The following is a 20,860-nucleotide window of genomic DNA, read 5'->3' as shown; positions in this document are numbered from 1 at the left end:
TACGCCTTTATGGCAGAAATGAGACACCGTCAGCCTTAGAGGAATCTGCTGCAGCCCCAGCCTGAGAAGGGGCTCTAGGGTCAACAAGGGACATGGAGACAAAAACCTCAGGATGGCGACTGGCACTAAAAAGTGGTGGCTTTTTCACAGTGCAGGAATCTTGCATTTGCTGTGTTTCAAATACATGCGGTAGGGCTATTCTATGACAAGTCTGCATACGCTCATAGAGATTTGGGCGCTGACTTCCACAGTATGGAAAAATAGCGTGCACACAGTAAGGATATGAAAATAGGAGCCTGGTAGATTTCTGCCTCTCAAAGCCTCTTTTTTTAACAATGTAGGCACAACTAAGAGTCTGATCATGAAGAATACCTGTTCTATCAACAGAGCTCCAGCGTTCCTTTGATAGAGATTCCCAACTCTGGTTATAAAATACCTGGAGGGTAAAGTACTGGGACATCACTGCATGATGCTAGTTAAACAGTGTCTTGGGACACCAGCTCACAGGCTCTTCAGTGGAGACTTCTCCCCACTGCAGAAGCTTTTGACAGATTCTCCAGGAGGCTTGTAGGGCAGTTCATTGATGGTCAAAGATTTGGGAAACCAAACAAGCCTTTGGTGTCCCCTCCAGAGCACCCACAACAGTCAGAACCACAGGGGATGACCCACCACAAGAGCAGCTCCTAGGTCTAGGAAGCGCATGAATGAGTGCTTGGAAGGGGCCAGAGGGCCTCACTTTCTGCCAAGGACATTGGTAAGGGCATATCTGCCTCACTGGGGTCAAACAACCTAATCTCCCAGCAGATCGTGCACTGAGCTCCTCCTCAGTAATTTAGTGTGGGTCTTTCAAGTCGCCTCACAGGGGAAAGTAGAGGGTGCTTATCTGGGAAGCAGATACTTTCAGTTCTAAAAGCAACACCCCAGTGGCTGACAACTTATCTAGGATTGCCCTGCTCTCTTCTGAGGGGCCTCTGCTTCCACACATGGGCATACTCAGCACATGCTGGATGCCTGAGTATAGGTGCCAGGGCAGGTGTGTTCGATGGTTAAAACTCTGGGGCCTGTGCAGTTATTTTGAGATTGCCTGTTTGATGATCCTGGCCTATGTATGCTGGCTATGTCCAGTTGATTGAGTCAGCCCAGCTAAAGTTTCTTGGTTCGGATTTGCTGTTTAGCTCATTATGCTATAGGTGTTAAACATCAAGAAAAACTTAAGCCTCTATAGTTACATTGTTATATATTTAAATAAGACTTCTGAGTACCTTTAAAAACATGTCCTTTTTCTGGTGCCCCATATTTGAGGCCCAGTGGCACTCAGGGGAAGGATAGCAGGCTACCAAGAAGAGATTTTATACCCTATGATCATATGCAGGGGGAGGAGGCCCCTCTCAGTCACAGTCATAGGGGAAGGGAATAGGGTGAAAGTGGGAGTGAGGGAGGAATAGGAGGATAGAAGGAATGGGATAACAATTGAGATGTAATATGAATGAATGAATAAATAAATAAATTTAAAAAACAAAAACAAAACAAAACAAAAACATGTCCTTTGTATACTTAAAAGGTGGATTATCTAAATTATGACCAAACAAAACTAAAACACTTAAGTTTAGAAAGTGGAGCAGATTCTAAATTTGGACAAGCCTCTTTGTGCATTCCAAATGTTCATAACCCTGAACATTAGTGCCTCTTACTTCCCAACATGATGAGAATACATATGGAAGGGAGTGTTTTATATGATTGCAATGATGCCGCACAGCCAAATACAAATCACTCATTAACTCCGACAACTAAAGATATCACTTAGAGTTGCACATGGCTGATAACGTGTCCCTAAATATTTGTGTCACTGGTCTCCATCTTTCCACACATTTCATTACATAGGGCTATGAGTTAATTCTCAGCAGATCATTAGTGACATCAGCACATTTGTCCACAGCACACTGGGTAGCACTGCAGTAATTATTGGCATAAGCCATGATGTAACTTGTTAAGCTTCTACTCACAGCATTCTGTAATAGCTTGTGAAAGAACAGAGGGAGAATGTGAGTAGCAAATTGTTATCATATCTTTAAGCCTCTGTAACCATGTAGGACTGTCCAATAAAGTTCATGCTTCCTAACACAAATGGCCATGCCTTTACAACAAGGCTCATTCATTTGTGTCTGCACATAGAAGTAGTGACACCTGGCTCACTTGTGTGATATGAACATCTTGGTGTGTTCTCTCCAATGGATGAGATCATGGATTTGTATCTGGAAGTTAGCCGTATTGGAATTCATGTTCTTGAACATGTTTTGAGCCCAAAGGACAAGGATGAGAAAAAATTATTCTCATCATTTTTGGCATTTCTATGAGGCAAACTCTAACCCAATGAAAGCTCTATCTAGGATCACAAGAAAACCACCACTTCTTTCTAGAAAAGAAGAGACCTTTAGGATAGGGTTCAAAAACATAAGTTTGAGTCGCGTTCTAATAAAAAACTGGACAAAAAAGTGAATCCTCTAGCATGCACTATGGAAGCATCCTATACCCTGTCCAGTAAGCAAAGCTTGTACTTTGCTTATACAACTCACAGTATTCTGCCTCAGACCAGAAACCTGGCTTTGAAATAGAGAATCACACGACCAATCTACTATTCATTTCCTTTAAGTAACATCTCTTTTTATCCCAGCCACATTATGGCTGTGAAAATCAACAGACAGAATCTACTTCTTCAGCTCACACATTGGAGGCACAGAGGCTAAGGCTGTGCCAACAGCCATGCTTGAGTCAGTCATGGTACCTCTCGGACAGAACAACTTAAACACCAGACATGCTAGACTAGTTTTCTTCCTACATTTGGCCATAAATAGCTCAGCAAATTGCCACAACAACCAATCTAAATAACAATTTGACAGAAATAGGAACTCCAGAAAATAACTTAAAGGAATAATTTGAGGTAAGCTTTAAGTTCACATAAGTATTTTATCCATTTGGTGTTGAGCAAACTTAGTCCTATAATTGTTAGAATGCCAAGGATATTAACACTAGAAAATTCATGCAAAACCCTGGCCCTAAAGGATGATCTAAACTTTGTTAACAGTTAAAGATTACCATTTTCTTCTTCCTCTTCCTCTTCTTCCTCATCTTCATCCTCCTCCTCCTCCTCTTCTACATCATCTCCATCTTCATCATCATCATCATCATCATCATCATCTTCCTCCTCGATCTCCTCCTCATCTTCCCGGTCCACTTCCTCATCTTCATCATCCTCATCCCCTTGCTCATCATTGTCTTCAGAGAACTCCTCTTCCTCGTCTTCCTCCTTATCATCCATGTCTTCAGTACCATCACTCTCATAGCATTCGTCTACTGAGGAACTATCTGCTTTCACTGCAAATGGCTTTCGCTTGGGAGCAGGTTCTTGGGGCTGTTTATCTTGCGTTTTTCTTTTTTTAGCCAAAGGACAACCATACACACTGATAAAAGACAGGAAAAGAGGACATAGAAAGAGATTTATGTTACTGCCTGAAAGTCAGTGCAATGGGATGCCTTGCAGATATTTGGGATTGGGCATAAATATCACCATGCAAATGCAGACAGGCAGGGCACTACTGTTCTCTCACACATAAGTCTCCTAATGAAAATGACATGACAACAAAATACAGTTTGCATTTGTCTAAGTACCATTAACATGTAACTGGAGTCCTCTAGCTCACCATTACTATGATTCCAAATGGCATGGAGACCTTAGTTCAGGAGGATGGCTAAGAAACTTTCTTCCAGATGCATCTCAGGTGGTTGAATGTCCAGATTCACTTTACTAAATATTTTACTAGATCTATATTACACATGATGTTTACATATGTGTGTATATTATGCACACCATATTAACATAAGCTGACTTATGTAAAATATAAGCTGTGTATCCTTTAAACGGACTTGGGTATACTTGGATCTGTATATTTTGAGGATACAATAATATCATCAGATGTGAAAACCTACTAGAAGCAGACAAACTACAGATGTTGATGACAGGAGCTGCCATATTTAAAGGCTGGCCAGTGTCAGTCTTGGATAATGTCAGTTCTATCCCAGCTCTTAGAGAATGACTTAGGGGTTATTGGCAGTTGCCATTAAATCAAGATGAATTTGGGCCAGATCCTCTCTCCAAGCTGGAGCTTATATTCTTTCCCTGAAGAAGGATGGGTTTTTCCAAACTATGTTGCCTGTTTAGTTTTTCTTTTTATTTCTTCAGAAAGCCTGTATGCGCTCTAAGAAATAAGGAGCAGACAGAGTGACAAAAATGCTGTTGGAAATAATGCTTGTGTCTAGAATGTCATGTGACCATCCCTTTCAACTGGACAGCGCCATAGAAGATTCCTTCAGACTTAGGTTGGTTCATTGTGGAACCTAAAAATAGTGACATGATCACGGATCTTGGCCAACCAGTGCCATCCTCTGGAAATGCCGTGTTATGCAGCAGTGTTGATGCAAAAGGACAGATCCTTGCTCCAAGGTTGTGAGGCTCAGTAGTAACTTTGACATGTCAGCGGTATTATTTCTAATTCCATACTGTTTTATACCATATACCCCAAACACCCAAACACCCAAACACCATGGCACTGAAACAGTTCAGTGAAATGAGTAAATTAGGTGTGGTGAATCATCTCATATACTATGTAGAGGGCATCATATCCAAGGGGCAGGCGGTCAGGTGCCGGGAGGGCCTCTAGGAAGAAGCGGTGCTGGGAAGAGCTTTCGAAGGGTAGAAAAGTGCCATCTGGCAGAGAAAAAGACACTTGAATATGTATCAGAATAATCTGCAAACAATATAAACATAAGAGAAAGCATAATACAGTTCAGCAAACTGAAACACAAGTCCTGGGGAACTGAGAAGTGAGGGAAAGAGGACACTAATGGGAGGGAGCATGTGCTATGTCAGGCTGGGGCAGACCCACTTAGTGGGATGATTATGGGACTCTTAGCTCTTGCAGGCAGTTGCTGATGCCATCAGTTGCTGATTTGTGTGTTGGGCAGGCCATGGTGAGCTGCCAGGATGATGAACTGAGGTGAGTGAGGCTGGAGATGGCCAGTAAAGGGATGCCTGTGTGGCATTCAGGCAGTGGAATGGGCTAAGTCCTGAGGAGGGTGGCCCAATGTCTGACTCCAGAGATACGGCACACCACAGCCCAAGGGAGCATCCCCTGCACTCTGAGACCCCATTGTAGTAAGAGGCACCAACCTCCATGAAAAGAGGCGAGGGTGTACACTGGAGTCAGGCTGGAGGCAATGCATGTCATACTCGAACATGGCAATGAGCTTGCCTATGGGTAGGGCTTATCAGTAATTTGGGACAGATGTTCAACTTTGTACCTCAGAATCACCAGCTAAAACTGTAAAACACGTTCATCTCATACTGGTACCTCAATCATGCAATGCAAACAATAAACATGAGGAGGTAGGTTCAGTGCCTGGCCCAAACTAGGTCCTCAGTCTGTAACAAAGTTTGTTACAAATGGTAACACAGTGGCCTCTGCTCCCATTGACATGTGGATGCATCTTGACAGCTGTGTCTCCCAGTGGTTAGAAGTCCTCTTATGGGTAAGCATCCTTGAAACACTATCAGTTTCTGTAAGGCTATGGAGGACTTTCCCAGTTGTTATATATGTGCACCAGTGAAAGGTCAGGAGCCTTGAAAGACTCAAAGAGTTCATTATAATACCATTTACTTGCTGCTTTCACATATATGTGGGCTTTGCAAGAGGACCATGGGAAGAAACAGCCTAAGAGGGAGATCTGTCTGGTTCACTATCAGTAGGGAAGGAAAAGGGGTCATCACACCTTCATAAATGTGATTAATGTATGTTTTCCTAAAAGTCTTGCAGAGGTAACAAATCCAAGCTCTCTTTCCTTGCACCCCTCCATGCTGTCTGGAGGGCACTACCTCTGCTTCTTCTTGTTAAATAAGCTGCTTAAGCTATCCACATTTCTTGGCTGAAGTCTTTCATTTGAGAAGACAGGAACTGAGGATAACTCCAGGCTGGTAATAGGACCCTCATATGGGTCTGAGTGCTAAGGACCTAGCTCCTCATAAACATGCCACTCAACACCCCGAAGCTCTACGGCAGGGTGTTAATCTAACCATCTCCACAATTGGGGCTACTAGAACTCCATGGTCCTAACATTTGAGGTCATTAAGACTGACAAGGATGATCATTCTCCTTGTTGGAACATACTATGTAAATTTAGGCTGTCTTCCAGCCTACTTATATTTTGAATTGCATTGTGGGAAATACGAATCCAGTGTGATAATAGTAGAATTCACTGGCGTCAAACACTAACGTTTCCTGCCAGCTCATTTTGTTTGTTGCTCTGGTGTTCCTCTATGTCCTTAAGGCACACTGATAGTCTCACTTCAGCTATATGCAAATTCTTTTACCTCTCTCACTGCCTGCTTGCTCCTGGTGTCTACTTTTAATGATACAACACAGTTTGAGTACAGATACATTTCAGCCTATTTTAGAAGCTGACTCAGGAGCCTGCTTAGGTCAACAGAGGTCTCGAAAACTCTGGAACTGCATATGCGTTGTAGATGCTGCCAAACTCATGTTTCTGTGGGTGTGCCATCTGCTGCTGGGTGGCAGCTTGGGAGGAGGAGGAGAGATGTTTCACCCTCACCTAGGCACCTGGAGTGCTGTGAACTACCACAGCTGGGCTCCCGTCCATCAACTCACTCATGGCTTTCTGAATGACAACAAAATCAGCGTTCTGGGATGTCCTCAGAGTAAGAAAACCAGGTAGAATCAGTAGCAGAGTGCTTGACGTAGCCATAAAGCCATCCAGGTCAGAGCTACAGTTAACATCTTTGGCTTCTCTCCTCATGCTCCCTCTGCAGAAAGTATCCAAGAGCAATTGCTATTTAGAATGCAATCCAGAGACTTATTTTTTTTTTAAAAAAATCCTTTTGCATCATGCGGCATAGCCTCACCAGGTGTGTGCCATCTCTGAGTGGCCAGTTGAACCTGTCTGGAGGCAGCTGCTCACTGCACATTCACAGGACAATCTACTATATCCTCACTGATGAAGGATGAGAGTAGACCATGTCCTAGTGGGCTTACACTTCATGTTCTGCCTTCATTGTTCTCCAAAGTGAGGTGACAGAAGGACCTATAGTTTTCTGACCTTTAGTTTTTGAGCTGTAGCATCTAACACAGTAGCCTCATAACATATGCAGGTATTGAGTTAAACATAATTGGAAGTCCAATTTCTGTTCTGTAATACCCACATTCCAAGTATCCAGGGCTACACGGGGCTGGTGGTTATCATATGGTCAGGGCTGAGGGATCTCATCATCACACAGAGCACCCCTGGACAATCATCTGAGAGCTCTGCAGCTTCTCTATGTTGCTCAGTGTGTAATGGGCAGGTGAAGAAATGATGGGTATCATGGAGACTAAGGTAAGGATGGACCATGGTAAAGAGGCCTGGACTTTGGGAGGCAGCATATATTCTTGAAGGAAAACTTAGAAGGCCCCATTAGTCCTGACAGCATAGGAAGAGTGTCCTGCAGGCCAGCCGCCTGCCCCTGAGGGGTGGAGCAGTGGTATGATGGTCTTAGGTATGTACTAAAAGTTTCTCTCTGGTCTCCAAGCACCGCACCTCTGAAGACTAAATGTGGCCTTGGAAACCAAACTCATGTGCTGTGTGCTGAATTGCTCTTCCTTTCCTCTAGCCCCATCAGTTCAAATAAAATACAACATGAACACTGCAATTCAACTATCTTTATATTTTTATACATAGTTGAGACATCAAGGAATTAGGAAGTACATTTACTGCTGACTTCCCTGTAGCTCAACAGTATTTCCCTGGCCAAAACAAGTTTATACTTTTTCCACAGTGGTTCCATAAAGTATAAAATATAAAATATAGGCACCAAGCACAATCATCGCTACAGCCTCACTGCAAAGATCCAGGCTCTAGAGTTGCCTCAAACTATGTGTACTGTCTCTGTCCGGAGATAGAAGAGAACATTGAAAACAGAGAGAGAAGGGAAATAATGCTTAACCGGAAATGGGCTGTCTGAGCTCTGTGTCTTAACCTCTTCCTGGCAATCTGAAGCCACCAGGGAGGCCCAGGCACGGTCACCCCACTCTCCTCCAGGTCAGCCTCTTGATCCTCCCAAGTAACTTAGCTTTTAAACACTTACACACCTTTGTCTTTGAGTTGTTTGAATAGTTTTGTGTGTTCTGTAGTGTGCTCTTCTCAGGGATGGGTTACTTGAATATGTAAAACCCCAGATTCTGCAAGGCTGGATCCTGGGTTGTCATTATTTTTTAATTTGTGCTCTCCTTATATGGTACTAAACAGGAACAGAATATGTGTAACGAAAAAGGAGCCTGGCAAGCTCTCCTTTGTTCATGGTCTCTGCCAGAGTCACTGAGAGGAGAGGATGGGGTGCGGTGTGCTAAGTAGGTGTTCAGTGCTGTTAAACCAGCTCAGATCTTTCCAGTGGCTCTTTATGGCCATGGGTGACCATTTCCTGTGTGAGATATAATATTTTCATTGTGCAATAAGTCACAATCCTGAAGTGCTGAGTTCTAGCTGCAGCTCTGCCTATGATGTCACTGGCAGAACATTTACTTCATCCATAGATGGTGTTTTTTGGTGGTCAGTCCAGGCTATCACTGATGGAACACTCACTGCATATGTGAATACTGCTTTCTTCATTTTCTATGCTCCCATAGGTAGAACTCAGAGCCTTATACATTAGTACAGCACTGAGACAATTTTTCGGTTCACTTTTTTCTTTTTTCCTTCCTTCCTTCCTTCCTTCCTTCCTTCCTTTTTTCCTTCCTTCCTTCTTGTCTGTCTTTTCCTCTCCCCTCTCTCCCTCCCTTCCTTCTTTCCTGTGTTTCTTTCACTTCTTTCTTTCTTTCCTTCTTTCTTTTTTATTGAGACACAGGGCTCACTAATAGGCTCAGGCTGACCTTAAACTCTCTACCTTAGTTTTTGTCTCCCAAGTAGCTGTTATATACCTCTATCACCATTAGGCCCTTACAATGGCCCTGAGAGGTAGGACTCTGAATTCCCTATTGAAAGGACAGAGGTTTTGATCACCTTGTTTAGGACCTTGGCTCTGAGCACTACTAGGCAGGGTCTATAACCCTCTTCTGTCCATGTCAGGATTTCTGATTTTTAACGTCTGCAAATCCCGCCCTGATTTCTTACTGGGTTATTATAAGGGCCATTAACAATGGTGCTTTCTCTATAAAGCCTTTTATGTAATAAGTAGGCGTTCAGGAAGCATCTGCTGCATGAAGATTGAGCGAGTTTGTCTGCTTATTTATGCAGGAAGCGTTTTCCTGAGCAGTGCACATGATCCTAATGTCATGAGACAGCAGAGATAGGTCCCTGGGATGGGGGTGGGGGAAAGAATACTTCACAGGGAAACATGGTGGGCAAGAGGAGACAGACAGACAGAGACAAAGGTAGACAAAGAGAGGTCAAGATAGGTACAGAGAGACAAAGACATATGAAGAGATAGGCAGACACACATATATACACACACACACACACACACACACACACACAGAGAGAGAGAGAGAGAGAGAGAGAGAGAGAGAGAGAGAGAGAGACAGGCAGATAGACAGACAAAGAGAAGCTGAGGCAGAGAGAGACAGAGAGAAACAGATGCAGAGAGGGGCAAAGACACAGACCGGGAAAGGGAAAGACAAATGAAGAAAGACTAAAAACAGAAAGGTGGACAGAGATTTAGACAGACAAAGTTACAGAGGTAGAGATAGTGAGAGAGGTAGACGCAAACAGAGAGAGGCAGTGATAGACACACCGAGACAGAAAGACAGAGGCAGAGGGACTGTGAGCAGCAGCATGAGTAATGAGATAGACAGCTGGGAAAGGTGCTAGCTTTCTGGTCCTCCTTGGTCAAGATGGGGTAGTGGAGTCAGGGCAGGCCCTGAGAGAGTAAAAAGTGACAAATGGCTGGTAGCAATGCCAACAGTTGATGGAGAGGACCCAGGAGGAAACTGATATCTACTAGCTTATTTGTGCTTAGGAAGAGCAGAAAAGCCAACTGAGGCTAGTGCACTAAACTTGCATTCCCTTGTAGATGTCAGTTGACAGGTGGTCTCAGAAAAGTCAGGCTGGAAATGAGGTTTGGGGTGGGCATCAGTGGATGGCATTCTGTCTAAGGCCCTCACTCTGTTGTTTCTAGAAAAATACCACTGCTAAACTATGTGTCACCACCCACTGCTGCCCATCCCAATAGCATTTCTAGACAGACTTACTGCCTACTATCCTCCAACTAGAATATACAGTACCATGAATGTTAATATGGGGGAGAAGCTGGAAAGCAGTTTCAATGGAGGCAGAGGGACAGCAAGGACTGCCAGGGCTTTCTGAGATGCCCCAGTTGCTGAGAAAAGGACATAGACATGCAGACATACAGACTCATAAAGATACAATTCACACAGCTCCCAAGCATCAATGGAGAGGAGAGCAAAGTAGCAGGGATAGAAGGGCTGAGCCTGTTACCCAGGAGCCCTGTTCCTCTTGCATCCCTGAGGGAAGGCTGGCCACAACACGCCTGAGACCTAAATAGCATCAAGATCCCTGTGACTAGGGGGAATCCAGGACTTAGGTTCTCTGGAGACTGCTAAAGGATTCAGCACTGGTTGCCCAGCTTTCTAACTCATCCAGGAGATGCCCAGCATTAGCCCCTGAGGGGTCCAACAGTGCTGAGGATTCCTGGTTGGTTTCAAGACTCTGTAGAGTACAAAAAAAAAAGCATTTAAAGATACTTTCAAAAGAATTTAAACCACTGCATTCTACAGTTAAAGAACTAGAACTTCAGATGTCTTCATAATATTCCTAACCAAACACTAGTAGAACTAATTCAGTTGTAACTGTGTACCAGTATATGTTCTTAATTTTGTTTGCTGTTTTCTGTAGAGGATGTTTAATAAATGTCTAGTTTATTTGAAAACTTCATAGCCATATTTAGTTAAATTGTCATAAATCATAAATATTCTAGGCATTAAAAATATTTAATAAAAATATTCAAAAATGTATATTTGATTCTTACTTAAAGATTTCAAAAAACATCAACTTCTAGAAGTCTCACTCCAATTCAGCTTTTAAAAAACACATTTATGCCGGGTGTGGTGGCCCATGCCTTTAACCCCAGCACTCAGGAGGCAGAGGCAGACAGATTGCTCTGAGTTTGAGCCCAGCCTGGTCTACAAAGCGAGTCCAGGACAGCCAAGGCTACACTGAGAGACCCTGTCTCGAAAAAAAAAAATTGCATTTACATGACATAGTCCTCCATTAAAACTATTGCCTTGAACACTATTCAAAGAGATAAATAAAGTTTAAAATAACCATAACCTTTGACTTTTTTTCACCCACCCGATTGATAACGTTTAATTCAAGAAAACCAGTAGAGGTAACTCTTGTGGTCACTGTAGGAACCCAGTTCAGAGCTTGAGCTGTTTTGCAAACCAGTTCTGGCAGATATTTGGTTCCTTAGGATTCTTATGTATATGTCTCCTCCAGTTGCTAAAGTCCTACTTGAAATCAAGTACAATTTCTCAAGTTGCAACTTTTCTCAGGCCTGTCAGATTTCTATAGCTTTTCCCCAGGCTATCCTATTTACACTGTAATGGCTGCTTTTTATAGTGGTTTTTATTAGCACATAATTTAAAGAGTCAGCTTGAAAACCAGTAATCCTCCACATGTCTTCTTTGCTTCTTCAACAGTCTCTGAGTAAGTGCTAGTTTAAGCATTGCCTATTGTGCTCCTTTGGGAGGTGGGAGCTCCACATGAACCTCCACAGATGGACAGGTGCATGCCCAGTGCAGAGGTAATCCCATGACCACCATCAAACCTGCCTCTGCCCCAGGTAGCAGTGCCAATTGTACTGTGATTGCATTTTCTTTCTTGCATATTACCATTGTAGTTCTGGATATTTTTACTTTTCTATGTGTGCTTTAATTGACTCTCCAACTCCCTGTCAGGTGTTAGACTCCCATGTATACATTTCTGCCCTGCTGACACACACAAGGTCAACCTCCTTTAAGCCATCTTTGCCTGTGCCTGTTCACGCCAGGCTCCATGGGTCCACTTCCTGGGGACTCTCCTGCTCCATGCTGTGCTGGTTCTGCTTTCTGACCATCAGCTGCCCTCACTGGAACCCATCTTCCAGGCCCTGGACTCAATGAATCAGGATGCATGAATGCACATGCTCTTAACCCTTGCCTGTCTGAAACGTGTTTGCTCTACCCTTGTGCAAAATTGTTGGAGTGACTCTAATTGCAGAGATTTCCCTCAAAACTTCATTTTTTTTTCTGTATACTGGTGTCTTGTGATGCTGTGCAGCTGGCAGTGCAGGTGGGATTTGACACCCTTTGCGATCTCATCCTCAGCTCTGAGGACTGAGATCTCTCAGTTTCCTGGTGGAAGGTAATGGGCACCTTTGTCCCGTGGGTCTGTGGAGTGAGATCTGGGTGGCTGGGGCAGCCTTATGCACTTCCCGCTGTTCCTTTCTGGTACAGCCACTATTTGGAGGGTATATATCTTTGACTAGTTCCCTGACTGCGCTTGTTCGGCTCTCCTAATTTTCTTTTTTTATAATTTCATCTTTCTAATGGGCTGTTTCTTCAAGTTGTTGTCAATCTTGTTAAGCTTTTATTTCTTACGCTTTCATATTTTTTTGTGATTTCTTAAAGTTAGTTATTTTCTAAATAAACTGTATTTCCATTTTTGAGAATATTATCATCTTTTGGAAATCCTCTTTACACCTAATTCTGGTTGTTATCGCGTTGTTCTCATGTCTGACCTCTGCCTGTCTATTCGAGCTCACAGGGAGACTGTTGGCTGTGAAGTTAGGTGCAACAACTTGAGAAGCTCCTCTGCCCGGCTGCTTGTTGTGGAAGGCTTCACTCTTTCCTTTTGGAACATTGGTTGACTCTGCAGGGGTGCGTTTTCAAACTCCTATTGGCAGGCCTTGTCTTGGTAGATGCAATGCCCAGATTCCAGAACATAGACTCCAGGCAGGCACTGTGGTCTGTCTGTCCTCTTGCCTGCTCTCTGTTTCAAGTGCTGCCTTGGTAAACCCAGTTGGTCTCACTGGATGGTGGGTTTAGGCTCATATGGAATGTACTAGTTCACTGGCCACATGGAGCCCAGAGGCTTTTTATAGAAATGGAGAGCCATCCCTGCTTTCTAGCCATTCCCACCCCTGTTTCAAGAAGTTCCTGCTACCAGGCACCCTCAAGCTTCAGAGGCTTCCTCTACGAGCTGCTCTTGGCTGCCCTCTATGCCTCTGTCAGCAGACAATCCAGCCCAGAGCAGGGGCAAAGACTAGGCTGGGTAAGACAGAACTTTCCATCACATTTGTAGCTCTGATAACTCTACTGTGGTAGTTTTCCCTCCTTGTCATTCTCCCCTGGAAGCTTCTGCTCTTAGAAGCCAGATTCCCAGTTAGCTTTCAAGTGAGACCTGCACAGCAGTGCAGTCTATCAGTGTACTTATCCGTCCCTTGAACTAGGGCAGGGCTACTGAGTTAAGAAATGTTAACTTGTCTGTATCTCCCCATTCCACTTTAGCTTCTGTTGCTGTCCTGTCTGGGCCTGCTGTCACAGCATCCTTTCTTCATCCTTCCCATTCTGTAGCTCTCTGTTCATCAGTGATTCCTGTTGCTGGGGCTTTCCACTTCTGCTCATCATTAAGGCTCACCTCAAGTTCCTGGTTCTCTGTCAAGTCAGCCCTGATCAGGCTAGAACTCAAGAACAGAAGTCTTCTAGTCTGCAAGGAGACATTTCCTATCTATTGCAAAGTACCTTGACTCCTTCACATGTGTTGGTGTTGTCTTATGGTAGTGATGTAATGGCTTTATTTCGTGTTAGGGATACTGCCACGAGGGGAGGGGGCATTCAAATCTTCTCTTTTGATATTGACTGCAGAGATGCTTGGCATTGGCCTATGAGCTTTTATACTTGGTTCTTCCAGCTCCTACCTTTCAGTAAAACCTGTGCAGCGTCTTTTCTGCCCATAAAATATATTGATTGCCCTTGACATTTGCAAGATTAGAATGCTGAGGATGTTGAAACTATTCCAACAGCCAAGCCACTCCTTGGCAGTAAGGCTGGCAGATTAATCTGGTCCATGAGTGCCTTTAGACTACTATGGGTATGCTTTAAGTGAAATTCTATTTTAACCAAAGGGCTCGGGTAGTTAAGGGATCTTCCGGAAGTCTTCATTTCAGTATGACTTAGTAGGCTATCACACCACTAACATGTACAGAGGAGGAACCTTAAAACCCATCCAATCCACCTTTGACCTAGAAAATGCAGTGGCACACCCAAGGTCAAGCATTAAAGCAGACCCTGTCAAGAACATTTTTTTCTACCCTGTCAAAATGAAAACTGACATGTATATTATTCAAAGGGAAAAATGTCTCCTAGGGACCTAGCCACACTCTGTATTTCTAGTTCACACTGTTAGACACTCTAGTTACATCAGCTTCAAGGAACATGTCCAGACAGACAACTGCTGGGAACAAAGTCCACTCACTTAGCTGGACTGTCATGTGGTATCATTTTCCATCTTCTCTTACTGAACAAAATGCGCACATTGAAACTGATATGCTTGATCAGAAAGGTGCCGGGCTTGTGGAACATGCACATGAAATACAGCTCTGCATCTTTTTAGCTCAGTGAAAAGACGTATCTTTGGGTTCTTCATGGACAATGTAGCTGTGTCCTTGGCAAAGGACTATTCTACTCCATATGCCATTGTACTCAAAGCTGCAGTGTCCCCGTGGCCCAGGAGCTCCTAGGATTTCACCAGTGCTAACGCATGACTTCTAGATGGAGCTACAGGCCTCACTATGCCAGTGCTTCTCTATCCTGGAGCGAATTCAGAAGATAACCAAGGAGCTGAAATCTATCCTTCCTGTGAGGGCAGGGCTTATGAGATGTATGTAAGAAAAGGCAGTGTGTGTGAGGACAGTGTGCATGTGTGAAGGCACAGAGGCATGAGGGCGGTATGTGTGTGTACACAGGCATATGTGTGTGAGAGCAGGGACCATGTCTCATTTGATTGTTGAGGGCCCTTCATTCTTCAGTTCCATGATGTCCCCTATAACAGCTTCTAGTGCCCTGGGCTCACCACATTCTCTTAAAGATAGATCAGCTCTATAGACTTAAGAATATGGAAGGATAGCAGGATCTAGGGAGAGGTGAGTAAGTATAGAGTGCCTAGAATTTTGCCTCCTTTAGGTACTTGCTTCTCAGGGTTTGATAGGTGCTGCAGAGACGAACGATGACATAAAAAATCTGTGGCATTGCACCAACAATAGAAAAATGCAAACAAACAAAACAACAAAGTCAGAACCTTGAATGAAATGGCAGAGGCTATGGTGAAGTGGACATCACTCTACCATCAGAGGTCATCACCCAGTGTGAGCTCTGCAAGTCCCTGGCCACACTCCTGAAGATGCATCCCAGAGCTGAGTTGTCTCAGGAAAGGGAGAAAGCTCAAATGGACAAATGCTTCCACTCTGCTCTCTGTATGTCTGCTTCTGAAGCTGGCTCTGGGTGGGAGTGCACAGGAGCTCTGCCTCTGCTGGGCCCAAAGCTAATAGGCTCTGTGGAAGGGGGACTTTGGCTCCCTGGGGATGCCAGGTCCTTCTTGTGCACTGACTGGCCATGCATTGGCTTTCATGCTTTCTTTAGGAAGGGTCACCCTAGGGTGAAGATGCTTAGCCCACTTTAAAGTTGTTTCTCCTCAAACGACTGTCATGTAAAACTGTGTCTCTGGGATGAACAGGAACAATAGTCTAAGTTCTCAGCTAGCTTTACTCAATCCTGGTAATGGGATGAACCTCTGAGTGGCAGCAGGTCATCTGTTCAGATGATTATGTAGAAATGGACCTAACCTAGTCTGTTGATCTGTGAAATATGCTCTTACATTTTATCTACCGCCCTTTCGTTTCCAAGGCTACAAAGTGTCCCAGAAATATTGAATGAAAGGCCTGCATCAGGCGAGACATTGAGCACACACAGAGTTCACCTATCTTTTTTGAAGTTGGAACAGTCTCCTGGGGAAGAAATTTTGCAAGTGGGCAGTGACCTTGCAGCAAGTGCCTCATCAGCGCCATAGACAACAGAGCATTGCATTGGGTTGTAATGAGGAAAGTTGTGATGATGCTCTGGGTAGGCGAGGAATCATAAGACACTTGAGTGATAGAGATAGGAGGAGCTGGATGTTGTTCTGTGTATAAAGACACTCAGGGAAGGCAGCTAACATGTCTTCAGGACTCCAGGCTTAAAGACTGGCCCTTAGTGTCCTTTGCATTTACACTCCCTGGACATTTGGTGACAGTCGTCTGCACTGCGGAAACTTTCTCTCTCAAGCGTCTCTGAGGTGTCAGAAGCAGGCTTCAACCCTGGAGGAGCTCTGACAGGCAAGGGACCCTGACTGGCCTGGGCCCACTGCCGGTCCTGAAGTGAGGTCATTCATCAGTACTGGCTGTGCCGAGAAAGCCAGCAGATACAGCCTCAAGAGGTAGCACAGCAGAAGGGCTCATTTTCCAGAAAACTTAACTAATGAGAATGCTATGTACCCACAAGCATTTCTTAGGCACAGGTAGAGTAGGGGCAGGCAAGCTCTAGACTGTGGCCTCTGGAAAACATTCCTCCAGGATTTGGAAAGACTTCAACTTTATCCCAAATATTGGTGTGATAGCAAAGTTCCCTCCAAATGGAAGGGCCTGCTGAGCCTGCAGAGGGGCAGGGAGGGGCTGGTAGTGGGGAGGTCTGCTCCTCTTATGTGAATCTTCAGAGAGTACCAAAAGATAGGGTGAGCACAGCCCCTGCTCTGCGGGGTCTTTTCCCCCTTATGCAAGAGTCTGCAAAAACTTGGATTGCTTCATTGTACCATCGAGAGACAAAAATGTTACCTTTTTTCTGTCATTAACCTGAAGGAGTCTGACATAATGCGAGAGGGGTCAGCATATATCACAGGCTCCGTTAGGTGTCTCAGCATGATACGTGGCCCCTAGTGAAAACCTTCAGGCCCTGTCCACGTATTTGGCCATGTTCCACCCAATGGCCAGAGCTTGGTGCGGGGGGATAAAGGGAGTTTTCTGCGTAGCTGACCCAGTGCCTGAAGGCTTCGTATGGCTGTGCTCCAGCCCAACACAACTGATATGAAATGCCCAGAGGGCATGCTGATGACTCATCAGCTATGGTTTGAGGTGGCTATGGACGGGGATCCCTCAGTACCTCCCTCGTATCCTGGGCCTAGAGCTGAAGCTGAGAGGATGACTGCTGAGTTCTGGATTGCATGCTTGCCTGTTACCCAGTAACCTGCTCTTTCCCTGCTCCTAGGTGTGAGAGATAATCACAGAGGCCAGAGCTGAGAGTAAGTACCCTGGGAGGCCAGCTCATTCTCAAAAGGGAAAAGGCATTGCTCCACATGTTTACCATTCTGTCTCCCAGAGTGCTCTTGTGCAGACATTCTAAGTACAGTGACTAGTCTTTTCAGAGGGCAGTTTTCTGGATAAGCAAGAAGCACTTTAGCCATGATTACACAGCATCCTGTCTCCAAGGAACAATAAGGGCTTCCTGCTCTTCCACACTAGGGACATGCTAGAGCTGATCCACCTGCTCTTCCACACTAGGGACATGCTACAGCCTGATCCACCTGCGCTTCCACACTAGGGACGTGCTACAGCCTGATCCACCTGCTCTTCCACACTAGGGATGTGCTACAGCCTGATCCACCTGCTCTTCCACACTAGGGACATGCTACAGCCTGATCCACCTGCGCTTCCACACTAGGGACGTGCTACAGCCTGATCCACCTGTGCTTCCACACTAGGGACGTGCTACAGCCTGATCCACCTGTTCTTCCACACTAGGGACGTGCTACAGCCTGATCCACCTGCGCTTCCACACTAGGGACGTGCTACAGCCTGATCCACCTGCGCTTCCACACTAGGGACGTGCTACAGCCTGATCCACCTGTGCTTCCACACTAGGGACGTGCTACAGCCTGATCCACCTGCGCTTCCACACTAGGGACATGCTAGAGCTGATCCACCTGCGCTTCCACACTAGGGACATGCTACAGCCTGATCCACCTGCTCTTCTACACTAGGGATGTGCTATAGCCTCACCTAGTTCTACAGGTAAGAAACTCTGGCACTGAGTCCCCATGTCCTTTACCCAGCCATATGAGGCTTTTCCACCACCAGGAGAAACCAAAGCCCTGAAGGTGTTGGCAAAAGGACCCCTCTAACCGTTAGGCATGTTCCACTGCAAGAGAATCACAGGAGCTACAGCTCAGAATCAGGATGAAGCCTAACACCATGAAAATATCTAATGACAAGAGGAAAGGCTCATATTATGTAAACATAAAAAATAAAAGTGAATTATAAAGTTGTAGCCATAGCATGAAGCCAACCTATGAAAGAAGAGCCATGGTATATTAGAAGCCACAAACAAGAAAATAAGTCTATTCTCACCCCTTAGCAGGTCAGCTGCTAGAAATTGAGTGCCCAGACTAGAATTCCAATGTGACAGCGATGCAAGCACCCATTCCTGTGATACTGCCGTAACTCACACTTGGCTTTATTTGAGAAGCATGCTCGGCCTTGATTTGAAATTCAAGTTTGAGCCAGTCTCAGTGTTTCTCTGGATTCTCCTGCCAGCTGCATCCCCGGGGCCACGAGGGGCACTTGCACACTCTATTCTTGTTCAGCCACCCAGATTCTCAAATATTCAAGAAGGGGGGAGGCCATGACCTTTCCTCTTCCCAGTGTCCTGTGGCTACCCTGTGGGTGCCCATGTATGCTTAGGGCAAAGACTGACTGTGCCCAAAGATAGCTGATGGACAGACTCACTTCCAGGGTGGTGAGGGAGTAGAAGACTCTCTGCTGGATCCCCTACCCTCACCTTTTCAAACTTGTTAGAAACAAGTTGGGTTAATGCAAGAAGTTTGTCATTGTCCCACTGGCAATGGGACAGCGGGGAAAACTGGGTTCCTTCCTCACTCATTATAGGTCCTGCCCTTGTTTTCCTGATCTGCTGCTCACCTTTGGAATAAATGGGTGTGAGGAGTGGGAAGATTGAGCAGGACTGAAGGAAGATAAGGTCATCTTCAGATTGGATAGGAAGAAACACAGGGAAAGAAGACTAGCTAAATGGACTCAGTCCCAGTAATAGGAGGGGGCACAGCACAGGGATCTGGAGGTGCTGAGATGTGTATGTCAGGAGGCCACTGCTCCTGTTCCTGGGACTGTTATTCCAGGGGATTCTAAGGACCTCAAGACCATAAAGGAAAAGGGGGGAAGAAACTTGCTACATCTTCTTGGTGGTTTGGTTATGTTCTAGGATCTGTCTGATAAGGAGCCTACCTCTGCTATATCAGCCTTGCTGACTCCCAGAAGCCCTTCTATGCCCACTGTCCCCTTCCTGCCCACACTGCCAAAATGTAGAGGAGAGGACAGGTGGGAGACGAGGCTCTTGTGGCCACTTATGGGTTCACTGTCCCTGAGTACCATGCTAGTTGTGGCTCTGGAGTGGTGGTAGCCATGGAGGTTTGGTGAAGGGTGCATCCCAGTCACACTTAGAAGGCATAGCCACAGGCCTGCCCCTAGGTATGGGAAGGCCCTTCCATATTGCTGCATGGCCCAGTTGTACCTCCTTTCCCAGTTCTTTTCCTTGGTGAGATTGGTGGGCACAGAACCCCTCTGCTTTTCTGAGGGAGAATATGACACTCAGGCTCCTCTGTTCCCCTGCTTCTCTTCTCATGCCAGCTGGGAGCTAAGGACTCATTCAGAGCTCAACAAGCTACCTGATTGGCTGTGATGAGAAGAAGTAGGCAAAAGTGCAGGAAGATGAATTATTAATGGAGAGAATTGCATCCAGGAGGTTTGTGTGTCCCTGCTCTGTCCTCCCTGGAGTCTCAGGAAATGAATCCTTTTGTATAGGCAGCATCCTTCTGTGTCATCACATATAGCCTTAGCTGCTGTGTACAGTCCTACAGAGTAACCACTGAAAGACAGGAGCTGGTTGCGGAGCTCAGAAATTACACAGAGGCACTGTGAGCTCTCCATAGGAGGGAGGGTAGCTTATCCCAGTGTGTTCAAACAGGAGAAACTCCAGAGGCAACACAGGTCCTGCTCAGTGGGGAAGAAGGGAATCCTGAAGGGTTTTCATGATCCCCAGCACACATCCTGATTAGCCTCCAGCCTTGATGCCTCTCCTTTGTTATCCACTGGCCTCTAAGAAGGCAGTGGAAGTAGCTACATAAAAGTGGGAGGGGGGGTGTCCACAATACCTTTTAGGCCACAGAGTATGGTGCTTGCCCTTCAGGACCTGCAGATAGCAAGAAGTGGCTGACCCTGGAAAAGTACTTGTTTCATGCCCTGTGTCTCCCTGAAAACGGCTGCCCTCTCCTCCCCAGGGAGAAGTCATGTTTTGTAGGCCGTCCTCAGTGCTCAGCTACAGAAATGCATCTGTGGTATAAATCAAAGTGAAATCTCAGTCAAAGTCACCATCCTGGTGTGTGTGTCTTTTTGGGAGGATAGTGTGTGTGTCCTTCTGGGGGGGGGTAGTGATACTTGGTGGGGATGCGGGGACAGAGTGAGACACTAGGTGGGCTGTACATTCTGTGGATCATGGAGGTGTGTCCATCCCATTTGTACAGGGCTGCTATTCATAGTTGGAATATGAGTTCCTGTTCTGTACACACTTCGTATCAGGGAATTAGGACTTGAATCCTCATTCACTGTGAAATCTCAGATGGAATCATGACTGATGAGGTAGGCTGGGTTGGCCTTCTTCAAGACATC

At 45.4% G+C, this 20,860-nt stretch overlaps 1 protein-coding gene across 13 annotated transcripts in view; it reads right to left on the bottom strand.

Moving 5' to 3' along the window:
- Myt1l (myelin transcription factor 1 like) overlaps positions 1 to 20,860 on the bottom strand; it is a 405,732-nt gene that overhangs the window by 117,956 nt on the left and 266,916 nt on the right. For all 13 annotated transcript variants that reach the window (XM_051144335.1, XM_051144353.1, XM_051144364.1 and 10 more), the window contains exon 9: positions 3,094 to 3,458. In XM_051144335.1, the coding sequence (XP_051000292.1) occupies positions 3,094 to 3,458 (365 nt within the window). The remainder of the gene's footprint in view (positions 1 to 3,093; positions 3,459 to 20,860) is intronic.

The sequence above is a fragment of the Acomys russatus genome, chromosome 1 (assembly GCF_903995435.1).
Source record: "Acomys russatus chromosome 1, mAcoRus1.1, whole genome shotgun sequence".
Lineage (NCBI taxonomy): Eukaryota > Metazoa > Chordata > Mammalia > Rodentia > Muridae > Acomys > Acomys russatus.
This window is presented reverse-complemented; position numbering and strand designations above follow the sequence as displayed.